The sequence below is a fragment of the Eptesicus fuscus genome, chromosome 2, assembly GCF_027574615.1.
Source record: "Eptesicus fuscus isolate TK198812 chromosome 2, DD_ASM_mEF_20220401, whole genome shotgun sequence".
NCBI classification, from domain to species: Eukaryota; Metazoa; Chordata; class Mammalia; order Chiroptera; family Vespertilionidae; genus Eptesicus; species Eptesicus fuscus.
This window is the reverse complement of record NC_072474.1, coordinates 24070154-24085577: the sequence shown is the minus strand read 5'-3', so window position 1 is coordinate 24085577 and position 15424 is coordinate 24070154. Positions and strand designations below refer to the sequence as shown.

The 15424-nt window shown below is 38.7% G+C and overlaps 1 protein-coding gene across 1 annotated transcript in view; it reads left to right on the top strand.

The window, feature by feature from the left end:
* The window catches only part of TMEM236 (transmembrane protein 236), a 43062-nt gene that overhangs the window by 11411 nt on the left and 16227 nt on the right, over window positions 1-15424 (top strand). Inside the window, exons 2-3 of the mRNA XM_008148880.3 lie at window positions 4303-4375; window positions 6779-6920. Coding sequence (XP_008147102.2) covers window positions 4303-4375; window positions 6779-6920 — 215 coding nt within the window. The remainder of the gene's footprint in view (window positions 1-4302; window positions 4376-6778; window positions 6921-15424) is intronic.

Sequence of the window (15424 nt, the reverse complement as noted above, 5' to 3'; positions counted from 1 at the left end):
CCAGGGCAATCTGTTTAATGCTACAATGCAATGTACCATTTGTGGCTGCCTCTGCTGGGCCTTGGTGTGTGTGGGCAGGACCACACTGCTCACTAAGGCTGGCTTCCATTAGCACTGAGCCCAGAGGCTCATCAGCAAAAGGCCAAGGCTCCCCGATCCACCTCAGCCTGCCCCCGTTTGCTGGCTGCCTGTTAGATTTAGTCACTGAAACATCCTCTGGCAGTATTCAAGTTGCATGAGGTAAATTCTCAGTGAGTCATCAGGTAAACACCAGTGGTATTCACCAGATTGATACAGGTTCAAATTCAGTGCCAGTGTGGGGCCTGAGAAAAAGTCCCAGGATGTGCCAAGTCTAATTGCCCACATACCTTTGTCATAGGGTAGGGTCTCAAAGAGTCATCAGAGTGAGGCCCAAACAAACCAAGGTTTTGGCCTTCTTGAATGCAAGGCTCTACTCCAATTAGGCATGAGAGGGAAAAATGGCCCCATCTAGAGCCATACAACTCAGTCTGTCCCAGATTCTGCTAGTAGACCAAGCTTAGTAGGGTAGGGCCGCTTGGAGTTGGGAGCGTGGGACTAGTGGATCTTTCATGGGGGGAAGCATTGGACAGGTTAACCAGAAAGTGGGGGTAATAGTTTTCTGCACCAAAGCCACACAGCTCAGTCACTGACACCCGCTGAGTCTTCCCAGACCTCCACATCCTGGCTCAGGCAGCTGACTCCTCATCAGGGCAGGTGGGGTGACAGGAAGCCCAGAGGGTGGTGCTGTTGCATTCCCCCAGGCTGATGCCATATGGAGGGAAGTGCTCCACCAAGAGAGATGTCATCTGAGATATGGGAGAGGGACTCAGCACAGGAATCCTGGTGTCTGAGCCTTCAGCTCTCTCCCCAGAGCCACAAAGCCCAGTCTCTCTCACATGACTCTAGTCTGCTCTGCCCTCCCTCCGCTGGATGAATGACTGCAAACAAGGTTTTTGTCTTTTGGCCCTTTATGATGGCATCTGTGTCTCTATCTTATTTCAGTTTCTCCCTGGCAGACAGAGTCTCCGCTCATTTCCACAGCCAGATGTTATGTGGGCACCTCTTCCTGGCTCTGGTGCTCTGGGCTGTGGATCCCAGTGTGAGAATGAGACCCCATGCTCCCCCGGGGGAGAACCTTTGCAGCTAAGATATTCCTCCAGATTCTTAGCCATCACCCGTGGGAGCAGAGCTAACCCTTTCTGTGTCTCTGCCCTTCCCACCAGTCTTGATGTGACTTCTGTAAATCCTTGGTTATAAGACTTCTGTTCAGTGAGTCTTCAGTTGGTTATTCAGGTTGATTGTTCTGTATTTTAGTTGTAGTTGCAGTTTGGTCCTGGTTGGAGTTGAGTGTAACTTCTACTTACTCTGCCAGCATCTTGGGTCTCCTACAATTGTACAGGTAATTCAAGATATGGTTTATGATCTTCACTACCCTGAACTTATGAGTGATTACAGTTACCACTAGTGATTACAGTTTTCACTCCAAAAAAAAATAAGAAGACACTGTGTTTATAGACAGAAGCATTTATTTTACTTTTTTAAAATATATTTTATTGATTTTTTACAGAGAGGAAGAGAGAGGGATAGAGAGTTAGAAACATCGATGAGAGAGAAACATCGATCAGCTGCCTCTTGCACACCCCCTACTGGGGATGTGCATGCAACCAAGGTACATGCCCTTGACCTGGAATCGAACCTGGGACCCTTGAGTCCGCAGGCTGACGCTCTATCCACTGAGCCAAACCGGTTTCGGCCAGAAGCATTTATTAATATATCAAATTTTTAAGGTTTTGGATTACTTTGTCAATATAGTTGCTTTATTTTTAAATATGTATTTTATTTTATTCATTTTAAAGTTATATTCTTAGAAACCTCTGTAGGACGTTCCAGAGTCCTAGAAGTTTTATTGCACAAAAATGGCTGAAAAACAGTGATGGTGAAGAATAAGCAGTGAACAATTAGATAGGGCCCCTGCTCCCAAGGAACTTATCTTGTATATGGACAGAGAGCAATATGACAAACAATAAGGACATAAAGAACTAATCAGCAGAATTTCAGGTAGTATAAATATATATGTATTTTAAATGACAACAAGAAGCCAGACATGGAAGATCCATGTAGAGAGGGTCCCTGGCAAAAGGAATAGACAACATGTGACTTGGAGGTGGGACAACCTTTGTGTGAAATAACCAGGAGGCCAGAAGGGACAGAGTAGGTGTTAGAGATGTAGGTCATTCTAAGTAAGGATGACAGAAGGAGAAATGATAGAAACCACATCATATAGAATATGTAGCTAGGGTTATAGGCTTCAATTTTATTCTATTTGACCGCCAGGCTGCTATCACTACCATCCATCCACAGAATTCTTTTCATTTTGCCAAACGGAAACACTGTACTCAATAAACAATAACTTCCCATTTCTCTCATACACCAGCATTGGAGATTTTTGAGCAGGGCAGTGAGAACATGTATTTTACATCTAAAAATATGACTGTTGGCTCTATGGAGAAAATACTGTTCTATAAGAATAGAGTTACTAACAGGAAGCTGGTTAGAAAATACTGCAGCTGAGAGATGATAGTATATGAACCACTGTGTTAGCAGAGGATGGATTCAAAATGCATTTTGTCAGTAAATCAGACAGGATTTGAGGATGGTAACAACAGATATGGAGAAGGATGTGGCTTCTTCCTCAGGAGTGTTAATTGTCAGTTGCCTTTTACACATCCAGATGGAGGTGTCAAATAGTTGGGCATACACCTCCAGAACTAAGGATAGAAGCCAGTATCTGTATAGGATAACATGTTTGGAAGTCATTGGCAGTTGTGTGGTATTTAAAGCAATGGGATTGGCTGAGATGATCAAGGGAGATAATACAGTTAAAGAAGAGTTTCGGGAATAGTTCCTGGAGTCAAGTTGGGAAGAGGACTCTATGAATGTGCTACTCGGTCTTAGAGAGCTGAGTACTGCAGGAACCTGGATCTGGACTCACAAAGGAGGCAAAGCTATGTATGTAAAATATGATCAGACTCCGGATCTTACAGGTTGTACTGCGTCTAGTTGTGAGAGAGGGGATATCCCACCCCATAATTTATGTCTAAACCAGAACATCTGAGAGGGGGATGGACTTAGAGGGATGCCTGTCAGTAGTGAGAAATCCTTAGTCATTTGAAAGACCCCAACACTTTTTTTAATCCACTTACTTATTTGATTAGTTTTAATTATGATAAAATGTAAATAACATAAAATTTATTATTCTAACCACTTTTAAACATACAGTTCAGTAGCATTAAGTACATTCCCAGTGTTGTGCAACCAATCTCCAGAAGTCTTTTCATCTTGGAAAACCAAAACTCTATGTCCATTAAACAACAACTCCCCATTCTCCTCTTCTGAATCCCTTGCACCCACCATTTCTGTCTCTATGAAATTGATTATTCTAGGTATTTCATATGTTTGTCTTTTTGTGACTGATTTATTTCACTCAGTATAATGCTCTCATGGTTCACTCATTCCAACACTTTTTGTTATTAGATACACAATATGCTAAAAATGTAATTAATATATTTAACTAAGAAAAAAGAAGGTAAATATTTCATTATAGAAAACGTTTGAGTATATTTTGTTTTCCCCAAAATTAATGGTGCTAAATGTATATTTAAACTGTCTCTATTATAAGGTAGAATATTAAATACATATTATATCGCATAACTATTTGATTGATTGATCTTAAAAAGTTTAATAAGTGGTCCAAAAACAAGTTTGAAAAATTATGTGATTTTTATGTGTATATGATTTCTTTGGGTTCAAGTAAATAACATCCATTTTTTTTTCCAATTTCTGTTGCCCTAAGTATCTAAGTATCATCTTAAATTTACTTTTTGAAAAATACATTTTACAACATGGGTCATAATATAACTTGAAAAGTCATGCTGTTCTTTTTTCCAGTTGGTCACCAGAGCCTGAATTTTGGAGCAGGATCCTAACTAATGAATTATGAAAACGGTGCATGTCATGTGTCTTGCCTTGTGATGATTTTAGTTGTCTATGATTTGTTAATTATTTGGAAATCTCTCACCCTTTGTTCTAGAAAAGCATTCTGGTTTTTGCGTGTGTTCTCCTTTGCCATCTTCAAGCATTTGGGAAATGGAAATAGGGAAGCAGTAGCTTCTTAGAAAAACTATAGATGAATGGAACAGGAACTGCCACATTAGCAAAAAGTAACAGGAACTGTTGATCTTGTACATTATTGCTCTTGCTTATTTTTTTCTCCTTTGCTAGGAGACCTGTTATGATGATGTGTGTAGTACTCACCACACTCCCCAGTTTCAGCTTTTCTATAGCAGTGACTGAGGTATGGAATTTTTATTTCTTCTGATGCAAGATTTTAAAATTTCCTGTTATTGGGAGTTGATAGAGTGGTGTGCCCAACAAATTTCTTAAAGTTTATTTTATCCATTCTTCTTCCCAAATGCAATATATATATTTGTCATTGTTACCTCCATAATTAAGGAGGAAAGTCTAGAAGCCAATTTAAAAGAGATTACTTCTGTGTTTGTGTGTGAGAAGCAGGAATATTATTTCAAAGTAAATTTTAAAAGCAAGGAATTGGAATTTGAAAATAGATCCGCATTTGTTTCTTCTAACCTGATGTTTCTCATGATCATATTCAATTATAAAGAAAAAGAACATCATTCCCGTGAACAACCACTCACACTCTAAGACCTTTGATAATATACCCATTGGCAAATAATTTGTGCATGATACATAATTGGAAGTAACTTTATATTTTTGACTACATGCTACTTTAATGGATGGAGGCCTGCAGAACAAGAATATTATAGGCAGAACTTTCTGGATGTAGAATTTATTATCCAAGAAGTTAAAAAAAGAATGCCCTGCTAATCTTATTAATTTGTAAGGTGATGTGAAAGATAGAGTTTTCACTTCCCCAAGGTGCACAACTTAAATTATTTTGTGATATTTCATTTATATGTTGACCAGATATCATTAAATGCATGTTACATGCCAGGTGCTGTATTAGTTACTGGAAATAGACCCCTCAGGAAATTTGACAGACTCTGATCTTTAGTAATTTAGTGATAATAGAGAGAAAATAGACAATTAGATTAAGTAAAGGTGCCGTGAGTACCCAGGTAATTTTCCACTCCAGTTAACACACAAACAGAAAAGTGCACAAAACATCAATATACAATATTAATTTGATACCACAAAGCAAATATCTTTGTAAATACTTAAGTAAAAAAATAAAGCTTTGCCAGCTGCCTAAGGTCACCCTATGTTCCTTGCAATGACTACGTCCTCCCTACAGGTAGCTCTCCTGTAACTTCTAATACCTCAGATAAATTCATCTGTGTTTTTATATATTCAGAATCAAGCCCTTTGTTGATTATATGTATTGCAAATATCTTCTCATTCCGTGACTTAATACTCTTAATGGTATCTTTTTTGATTAAGAGAGGTTCTTAATTTTAAAAATAGCCCAATTTATTAATTTCTTTCCTTTATGGATAGTGCTTTGGTTTGAGAAGATTTTGTCATATTGTGACTCTGAATCTTGAGGAACTGAAGATCTCCTATATTATATTTTGGGTCCTGTATTGTTTTGCCATTCTCTTTTAGATTAAAAATCCATCTGAAGCTAATTTCTGTACAATATGTACAGTAGGGAGGCAATTTCTATTTATTTTTTTCCAAATAACATCCGATGGACTATGCACCATTTATGAAAAAGTCTGTTTTCCAACATCTCTCTATAGTGCTACTTTGCTACTTTTGTTATAAATCAGGTCTATTTCTGATTTTCTGTTCTGTCCCCATTACCTACTTTTCTATTCCTGTGCCAATACTGCACTGACTTAATTCCTGTAACTTTATGATAGTTCTTTACAAACAGAAAAGTAAATCTTCATATCTTTTTCTTTTTCTCCTAGTGTCTTGCCCTTTGTATTTCTACATACATTTTAGAATCAGCTTGTCATTTTCCTCAAAAACTTGGAATTTTGATTAAAGTTGCTTTACATGGTATCTTTTTAAAAATCTTATTTACTCTTTGCTATTGGTATGTAAAAATAATCCATTTTGGGAGGGTTTTTCTTCATATGCATCATATAAGTCTATGAATATTTTGTTTTTCTTTCTTGCCAAAGTTTATACTGTTTTTTTCTTTATCCTGCCTTATTACACTGGCTGGAACCTCAAGTGCACTGTTGAACAGAAATGGTCATGGTGGCACCTTTGTTTCATTCCTGATCTCAGAGGGAAAACTCTTAACATATCACCATTAATATGATGCTTGCCATAGTTTTTTTTTTTTTTTTAATAGATGCCTCAATCAGATGAAGAAAGAACCCCAAACCCTAGCTGGGTTTACCTAGGCTCTCCCTTCTTGGAAGATCCTAAACTCCAATTCTTGTCCTCCTAGGTCTTTGATATCGGACTTTCAGAGGCTGTGCTTACCAGTAGGCTGGGAGGAATTATCCATTTTACCACTACCAGAAGCCTGCTTTTATATTTTCACATATATTACCTTGAACTGAAGGCTCATCCATTGATATAAATACTTATTGCATCTTTAGAAATGGTTCAAAACCTTGTGGGGATAAATATCCGAGAAGCTTAAAACCAAGCTTTTAGTATTTTAATAAATGTATAGCACTGCTTTCAGATAATTAAAAAAAAATTTTTAAAAGAAAGCATATAAATTTAATGTTTCTCAATGGTTTTATGACAACAGGTTCAAAAGAATATTAATGGTTCTGCTAATAGCTTGCCTGACACCTTGCCTGACCTACCAGTCTCTCTGGTTCTGACTTCCTTGATCGTGGTTGACATTATTGAAAAACTCAGGACATATCCTCTTAGAGGGAGGCAAAAAAGTAAGTATTCTTTTAAAGATACTTTTTTTAAAAGTTTGACCTATTGTTCACTTTTCTCCCACCCTGTTATCTATTGACATCTTTAATGGTAACTCCGTAAAGCTAAAATTACAGACAGAAGATTACAAATGAAGATATCTAAATATAATTATTTTTAAACCTACTTTGATAGCTAGACAATTACTCTTGTTTCTAATTTCCATTTTGATAATACTGATAAATGAACGAAGTTACCAAATATTTAATACCAAATTTTAATGTTTAGCAAGAAAATTATCTAAGTAAATTATTATAGCTTTTTATTTTTAGGAACTCTTAAAACTTTATCCCTGGCTAATGTGGCTCAGTTGGTTGGGCATCATCCCATGCCCCGAAAGGTTGCTAGTTTGATTCCAGGTTAGGGCACGTGCCCAGGTTGCAGGCTCAATTCCTGGTAGGGGCATGCAGGAGGCAGCCAATGATGTTTCACTCTCGCACTGATGTTGCTCTCTCTCTCCTTCTCCCTTCATCTGTCTCTAAAAAAAAAAATCAATAACAATTATTTAAAAACACAAAAACGTTAAGTTTAGATGAATATATAGTTTAGTATAGATACCTTTGATATAGGAATCAATGTGACTTATTGCAGTTACGTCCTGTATAATTATTTTTGATAGTGAATTGTCAAAAAGCTAAAGATCACACTAAAACAACAACACAAAAACCAAGATATGCCACATTTCTCTAAAGGGATCACTCAAAACTAAATAATGGTTGGCCTTTTTTTTAAAAAAAAATATTTTATGAATTGAGTATTTCGTTTGGTTAGTACTAAATTCCCTCAACTTTCATTGAGTTTCATGTGATAGTGTCTGTGTTTAGTTCACAGTATTTGTATGCTGCAGTTATTGTATGGTTAAGATTTTATATTTGAAATGAGTGTGTTTTGACTCATCACTTCCTGGTGGGCTGAATGGGGTAAAGTGAATGAATCATAGGAGAATGCTTTGGTAATAGGCATGACTACTACAGCCAGGAAGGAAAAGACCAGAGACGCATTTTATGGGTTATGAGCCACCACCCTTCCAGTCAGCCACTCTTGATCCTCAAATTGAAAAGCAAAACTGAGTTGGAGGCCACCAGAAAGTCTGGCATTCTGAGCTTCATATGCCGTACTTTGTCCTTTGGTGAGAAGTGATGAACTATTATGTTTAACACACACATGTGACATGTTAGATAAGATGGCAGCCAGTGGCCATCTGCTGAGGAAAAGGTACTCCAAAGTTACACCTGCCCTTCACTGTCACGTGTATTTTTTTTTTTAACTGAGGAGACTCGGGAATCGTCAAACCCTTTGCTACTTCTCTAGGCTCCTTAATTACATACGTGTATTTTGAAATTGCACTATTTTATTTTTATTGATTTTAGAGACAAAGAGGGTGGGAGGGAGAGAGAGAGAGATCAATTTGTAATTCCACTTATTTATGCATTCATTGGTTGCTTCTTGCATGTGTCCTGACCGGAGGTCAAACCTGCAACTTTGGTGTATTGGGACGCTGCTCAAACCGACTGAGCTCCCCAGCCAGGGCCTGCACAGTATTTAATGGCTGTATTTCCATGAGAATGTGAACTTTTCTGTTCCTACGTTTTAGTGCAATTTCTCTTGAAAATGCACATTTATATTTTTGGGAAGAAGTTATTGGAATTTTATATTTTAAGTGATGAGTTGGATTTTTAAAGGGGAAATTTTTCTGTGTCAGAAGTCACGATGACACTGAGAATCGAAATATGCACACTCCAAAGAAAAAGTCAGTCTTCGGGAGAAGGCTCCAGGGCATCTTATATAACTGCTTCTCCTTCCGGAGCTCCGCTCTGCCCAAATTTAAGAGGGTTAATATCTGTTTTAATAGCTCCACCATGGAAGTCACACTTCAAGAAAAACTAGCATTCACTCAAAATACCTTTGTAAATATTAATTATATATGCATCTAATTTTTATGCAAACTTTGAACTCAAATAGTTTCCAATACTTATTTTAGCATGCACACTAATAAAATAAATTGTGTGAATTTTGAATCCATGATTATTAATTTTGAATCCAGGAAATTCTGATTATCCTCTGGGACTTAAATTATACACAAATTCATTGACATATAAATTGTACTGCATAAATCTTAAAGTAAGCAAGTGTGCTATAAAGATGGTTTCACTGCATGTGGTACTTCAGAGGCAAAGAAGGAGGGCAGGGTGGGTGACAAGCAGGTTCGGCTCCCTTCAGGCTTGCAGCAGCTTTGACCTTCTGCGGATGAAGCTAAGGTCATCTCCAATGCTTAGATGCTCTTGCACTAACCTAGCCATCTCAGTTCCAAGTCTGACCATCATGTAGCTTTTCCTTTTCTAAGTTAAAAAAATAAAAGTTTTTCTTGCTCAGTTGGTTGGAGAATCATCCCTGTTCACCAAAAAGGATTGCAGGTTCAATTCCAGTCAGGGCCCATACCTAGGTGGTGGGTTCAATTCTGGTCAGGCATGTAGGCAATGGATTGATGTTTTTCACATCGATGACTCCCTTTCTCTCCCTTCCTCTCTCTAAAGTCAATGAAAAAAAAAAATCCTCAGGTGAGGATTAAAAAAAAAAATCTATATAATAGAGGAATATGCAAATTACCTCTATTATATAGATATATATAGATATATATATGGGACACCATAACATCGCGACCCAACAACAGGGACCTGAGGCTGCATGGCACCTGGCCAGGGCAAGGGACCTCAGGCTTCACCCCCCACACCCCAGTGCCGGGCCAGGGGACCTCAGGCTTCACCCCCCAGCTTGGCGGGACTTGACAGGGGACCTCAGGCCATGCCCCCAACCCCGGCACTGGGCCGGGGGACCTGAGGCTGTGCCCCCTTCCCGGAGGGGCTTATAGGGATGGGGCTGGCCTGGTATGGGTCTCACCCAATGGGGATGGAGCCGGCTAGGTCTGGGTCTCCTGCATTTTTGAAGTGCGTGCGGGTGGTGGCTGGGGACTTGACTCTAGGTCCCACGACGCACCCCAGACTCTGACAGGAGGGAGATTTTTACATACATTTTACTAATTTTCTTTCATCTCTGACACTTCAGAGATGTGTCAGAGATATAGAGAAAGGGCAAATAGCAATACTAAAATATTTCCTCTAATTAATTCTCTTTTAATGCGCACGAATTTTGTGCACCAGGCTATTAGTAATAAAATAAAATTTATTCTTAATAGGAAATAAGCTTATGCTCAAAGTAGTTTTCCTGGACCACGGCATCCTTTGGGATCACTTCCTATAACCAGTTGAAGTGTTTCAGTATCAAGTGATTACTATGCCATAACGTCTCACGTAGGAATGTTTTCTGGTAGGTAGATCTCTAAGGCATGGCAGAGTCACACATGTACATAGTCCTCTAATAACGTTTCATTCAGTGTCATAAAATTGTTTTTGCTATATGTCGTTTTGCTTAAAGCCACAGAACAATGCCAGTAAATGAGAACTTACTATTACCAAGCCCCAGTCTTGTAAAAAAAAAAAGAAGAAGAAGAAGAATATAATATATAGACTGAATGTCCCAGCTTTCACTATTTTTTTCTTTGTCCCCAGCTTTTAGTAGTATCTGTGTACAAATAAGCATACTGTAACATTTCCATCGGAATTTTGCTAGTTCCCTCCCAACCTATTATTGCCTGGATCTCCATCTCTCTTCCTCTCCCATTGTCCCCTCTTGCTTTAAAACCAGACCCAAAGTGAGTCTCCTGAGCTCTCAAATGTTGTCTAGACTATTGACTACCCCGTGGCTCCTGCTGTCCTCCCAGTCATCCTCCTCATGCACAGACAACTTGGTGTGCTATTTTCCTACCACTCCTGCTGGGCTCTCTGCTCTAAACACTCCGTGCTGCTGCTGCTCGCCTCTGGGATGTTGCCTGATGTTCTGCTGAGGCTTCGCACTGATAACCTTTCCTCTGCAAGTTGGATCCTGACATTCTTCCACAGAGTCCTACTTTCCTAGAGAGGCCCGATCAGCGGAACGGAATAGCTATTTTCCCTAGGAAACACAAGCCTTTTAGCCCCAGTGTGCTTATAGACTAGGGTTGGCTGAGCGTCAATGATTTCAAGTAATGGCCACACGACTCCCCTGAAACCACCATTTCTCCTCCTATCACTAGATCTTGTGGCTTCTTTTTTCCCCCACGGGATCTCATAGATTCTCTTGACATCAAACTTGCCTATATTGTCTGAACCCCAAAATCAGGCTCACCTTTAGATTTCCTTTCCTGCCTCCTATATAAACCAGCGAATGCAAACAGACACATAAAGGAGTCCATGGACGGGGTGCACATTTTCAGCCTCACCTGCAGGACTCATTTGGATAGCGTGAGCCCTGCTTGCGCACCATGTTGTCAGCGGTCTAACAGAGTGTAATAGTTCAAATACTCCGGGCCGCAGATGAAGGAAAGCTTTATCTTATCCAAGGGTTTAGGTGTACATGCTTTAGCAGTAAAAATAACTTCAGTTGGATTTCAAACCCTGAATCGACAAACCTTGCTGAAACGGAAGTTGCCTTCTTACCACCAACTACTGTTGGTCAATTTGGAAATCTACAAAGCTCCTTCAAGAGTTACCCTGAAAACTTCTGGATGCCCCAAGTCCTACTGGAACCAGATCAACAAAATTTTTGCTTTTCAGAAGTTAGTGTTTTATGTAAGATTTCATTTGAAAAGTGGATCTTCTGCTAATGATTGAAAGCCATTAATCTAGGCCTTCGTTTAGAGTCAGAGGCTGTATCTATTTCTAGGGTGGTACTATAACTTGGGGGGCCGGTTCTCTACCTCTCTAGTCGCTGGCTCTCTGGGAATAATGACACGGCATCCCCTAGGGATAAAGTGTGTCCACATCCAAAGTCTTTTGGCTGCTGCTGCTCTAGGATACAACACAACACAACACAACACAACACAACACAACACAACACCACAACACACAATTGCTTTACAGGTAGAGCAGGCCCATGCCAGTAGAGTATTCACACACAGGTTTGTAGCCCAACACATACAAAACCCAGATAGCCTTTTTTAACATTTCATTTTGAATTATCTTATTTCTAACATTTTCTGTTTTTTCCAAAATAATACAAATTCATTTAAAATGTCAAAAAAGAAGAAAATGGAAATTAACCATACTCCTACACACTAGAGATTCATAACTAATAGCATCTTGATAGGCATTTTTCACTTAAGAAAATCTATTTTGTAACTTCCTTTTTTCCTTAACAATATGTTGTGGCTATCATTCTTGTTATTACGTCTTTTTCTGCTGTGTCATTTTTATTGGGTGAATAATATTCCATTATATTAATGAACCACGACTTATTAAATGATAATATAGTTGGGATGTGGATAGTCAGGGAGTCTGTGTGTAGGGGGACCCTGTGCTGTGTATGGGAGTGAGAAGCCACTCGGCGAGGTGACTAGCCAAGCAGAGGCTGAGGACAGAGAGAGTTATGTTCGCAGCAGTTATGCCTCTGGACGACAGCTGAGTGATATCAGGATGTTGACTGCAGTGTCCTCAGAAGACCCTGAGCATCTGCACATGCCCGCACTCCTTGGCAACAATGCTTTCCAGAAGAAAGGGACTATTGTGGACTGGCTGCACATGCAGGCAAATAAATACACAGGAGGTCGTGGGGGATTGTACAAACAGGGTGGCAAGATAGTTTGGCTACATAAGGGATATCAGCACTGTCAGAAACGACTTGCTAGAGGTGAGATCAACAGGCTATTTGAGTAGAAAACATCAGAGCTTCTCAGAGGAGTTGGTTTCCACTATCACATCAGTAAGAGGTGCCAGATATGGTGTTGGCAGTGTAAGGTTTTCAAATAAATCTGCTCGCAGTGGCCCTAGTCCAGTTCCTTCTGTGCAGTTTCTTTAATACCCAGAGACTTGGGCCAAGTACGGCAGGACCTCAAAGCATAATGCTTACGTCTTAGGCAAAATGCCTAGATGTACACTTTCTGGCTTCAAGTATATGCAAGGCTTTAAGGTTTTTCAATGTGTCAATCAATCAATGGCTCCCTCTAAAGAATGCCCTACTTTACCCTCTAAACAGCAGTGTCAGAAAACACCTGTTTCTCCTCAGCCTTGTAACTTTAGATGATTTATTCCTTTTCATCTTTGCTAATGTCATAGGCAAAATAGTGTCTTAATGTTTTCATAATTTGCTTAAAGTAGTACTTGTGTTGCATATTTCTCATAGATTTATTGGCTATTTGTGATTTAAAGAAATCATATATTTATATCCTTGATCTGTTTTTCTGTTGACACATCCATTTTTTTTTTTTTTAGTACTGATTCATGAGTTCTGCAAGTAGTAAAAATTTTAAGCTTTGTATGTCCTAACTTATCATATATTTCAGGGATATATGCCTCTTAATTTCATTATGGTGTTTTTGCTATAGGAAAGGTTTAATTTTGATACAATCCAGTCTATTAATATTTCCTTTATGGACTCTTTCATGTTATGCTTAAAAAGTTTTTTTTTTTCACTTCAAGGTGATATAAATATTTACCAATTATTTTATCAAAATATTTTTTAACTTTATAATTGAATTAATTGGGGGTGGCATTGTTTAATAAAATTATAGAGTTTCAGGGGATAATTCTATAATACATCATCTGTATAGAGTATTCTGTGTTCACCTCCCAAAGTCAAATTTCCTTCCATCAGCATTTGTCCTCCCTTTACCCTCTTCTATTTCCCTCTACCCCTCTTTTCCTCTACCACAGTGTTGTCTGTGTCTATGAGGGTTTTGTTTTGCTTTTTTTGCTTAATCCCTTCACCTTTTTCACCTAGCCCCCCAGTCCCCCTCCCCTCTGACAGCTGTCAGTCTGTTCTCTATCTGTGAGCTTATTTCTATTTTGTTTGTTAGTTAATTTTGTTCACTACATTCTACATATGAGTGAAATCTTTGGCACTTGTTTTTCTCTGACTGGCTTACTAATATTTTGCTTAGCATAATGCTTTCCAGGTCCATCCATGCTGTCACGAAGGGTAAGACTGCCTACTTTTTATGGCTGAGTAGCATTCCATTGTGTAAATGTACCACAGCTTTTTTAATCCACTCATCTACTGATGGGCACTTGGGCTGTTTCAAATCTTGACTATTGTGAATAACACTGCAATGAACATAAGGGTGCATATATCCTTTTGTGTTAGTGTTTTGGGTTTCTTTGGCTATGTTTCCGGATTTGGGATCACTGGGGTCATGAGGCAGTTCCACTTTTAATTTTTGAGGAAACTCCAACTGTCTTCCATAGAGGCTGCACCAGTCTGCATTCCCACCAACAGTGCACAAGGGTTCCCTTTTCTCCACATCCTCTCCAGCACTTGTTGTTTGTGGATTTGTTGATGGCAGCCATTCTGACAGGTGTGAGATGGTACCTCATTGTGGTTTTAATTTGCATTTCTCTGATGATTAATGACATTGAGTATCTTTTCATATGCCCATTGGCCATTTGTGTATCCTCTTTGAAAAAGTGTCTTTTCAGGTTTTTTGCTCATTTTTAAATTAGATTGTTTGTTTTTGGTGTTGTTTTATGGGTTTTTAAATAAATTTTGGATATTAATCCATCATCAGATCTATCGTTGGTGAATATGTTCTCCCATTCAGTGGGTTGTCTTTTCATTTTGTTGATGGTTTCCTTTGCTGTGAAAAAAACATTTTAGTTTGATGTAGTTCCCTTTGTTTATTTTTTCTTTTGTTTCCCTTGCCTGAGGAGATATATTAGAAAAAAATAGTACTATGAGAAATGTCCCAGAATTTACTGCCTATGTTTTCTTCTAGGACTTTTATGGTTTTGAGTCTAACATTAAGTCTTTAATCCATTTGGGGTTTATTCTTGTATGCAGTGTGAGAAGGTGGTCTAGTTTCATTTTTTTTGCATGTATCTGTCCAATTTTCTCAACACCTATAGACTATATTTACCCCATTATATGATTTTGCCTCTTTTGTCAAATATTAATTGACCATAAAGGCCTGGGTTTATTTCTGAGCTTTCTATTCTGTTCCATTGATCTATGTCTGTTTTTATGCCAGTACAATGCTGTTTTGACTACTGTGGCCTTTTAGTATAGTCTGATATCAGCTAGTATGATTCCTCCAATTTTATTCTTCTTTTTCAAAATTGCTGTTGCTATTCAGGATCTTTTGTAGTTCCATATAAATATTTGGAATACTTGTTCTAGTTCTGTGAAATACACCATTGCTATCTTGATAGGAATCGTTGAATCTACATATTGCTTTGGATAGTACAGACATTTCATAATCCTCACTCAAGGAGATGCAGAGAGAGAGAGAAAGAGAGACAGAGAGAGAGAGAGAGAGACAGAGAGACAGAGAGAGAGAGAGAGAGAGGGAGAGACTTTTGCATACTCCCCAGTTGGGATCAAACCCTCAACCCAGGTACATGGCCTGACTGGGAATTGAACCAGCAACCTTTTGGTGCACGGG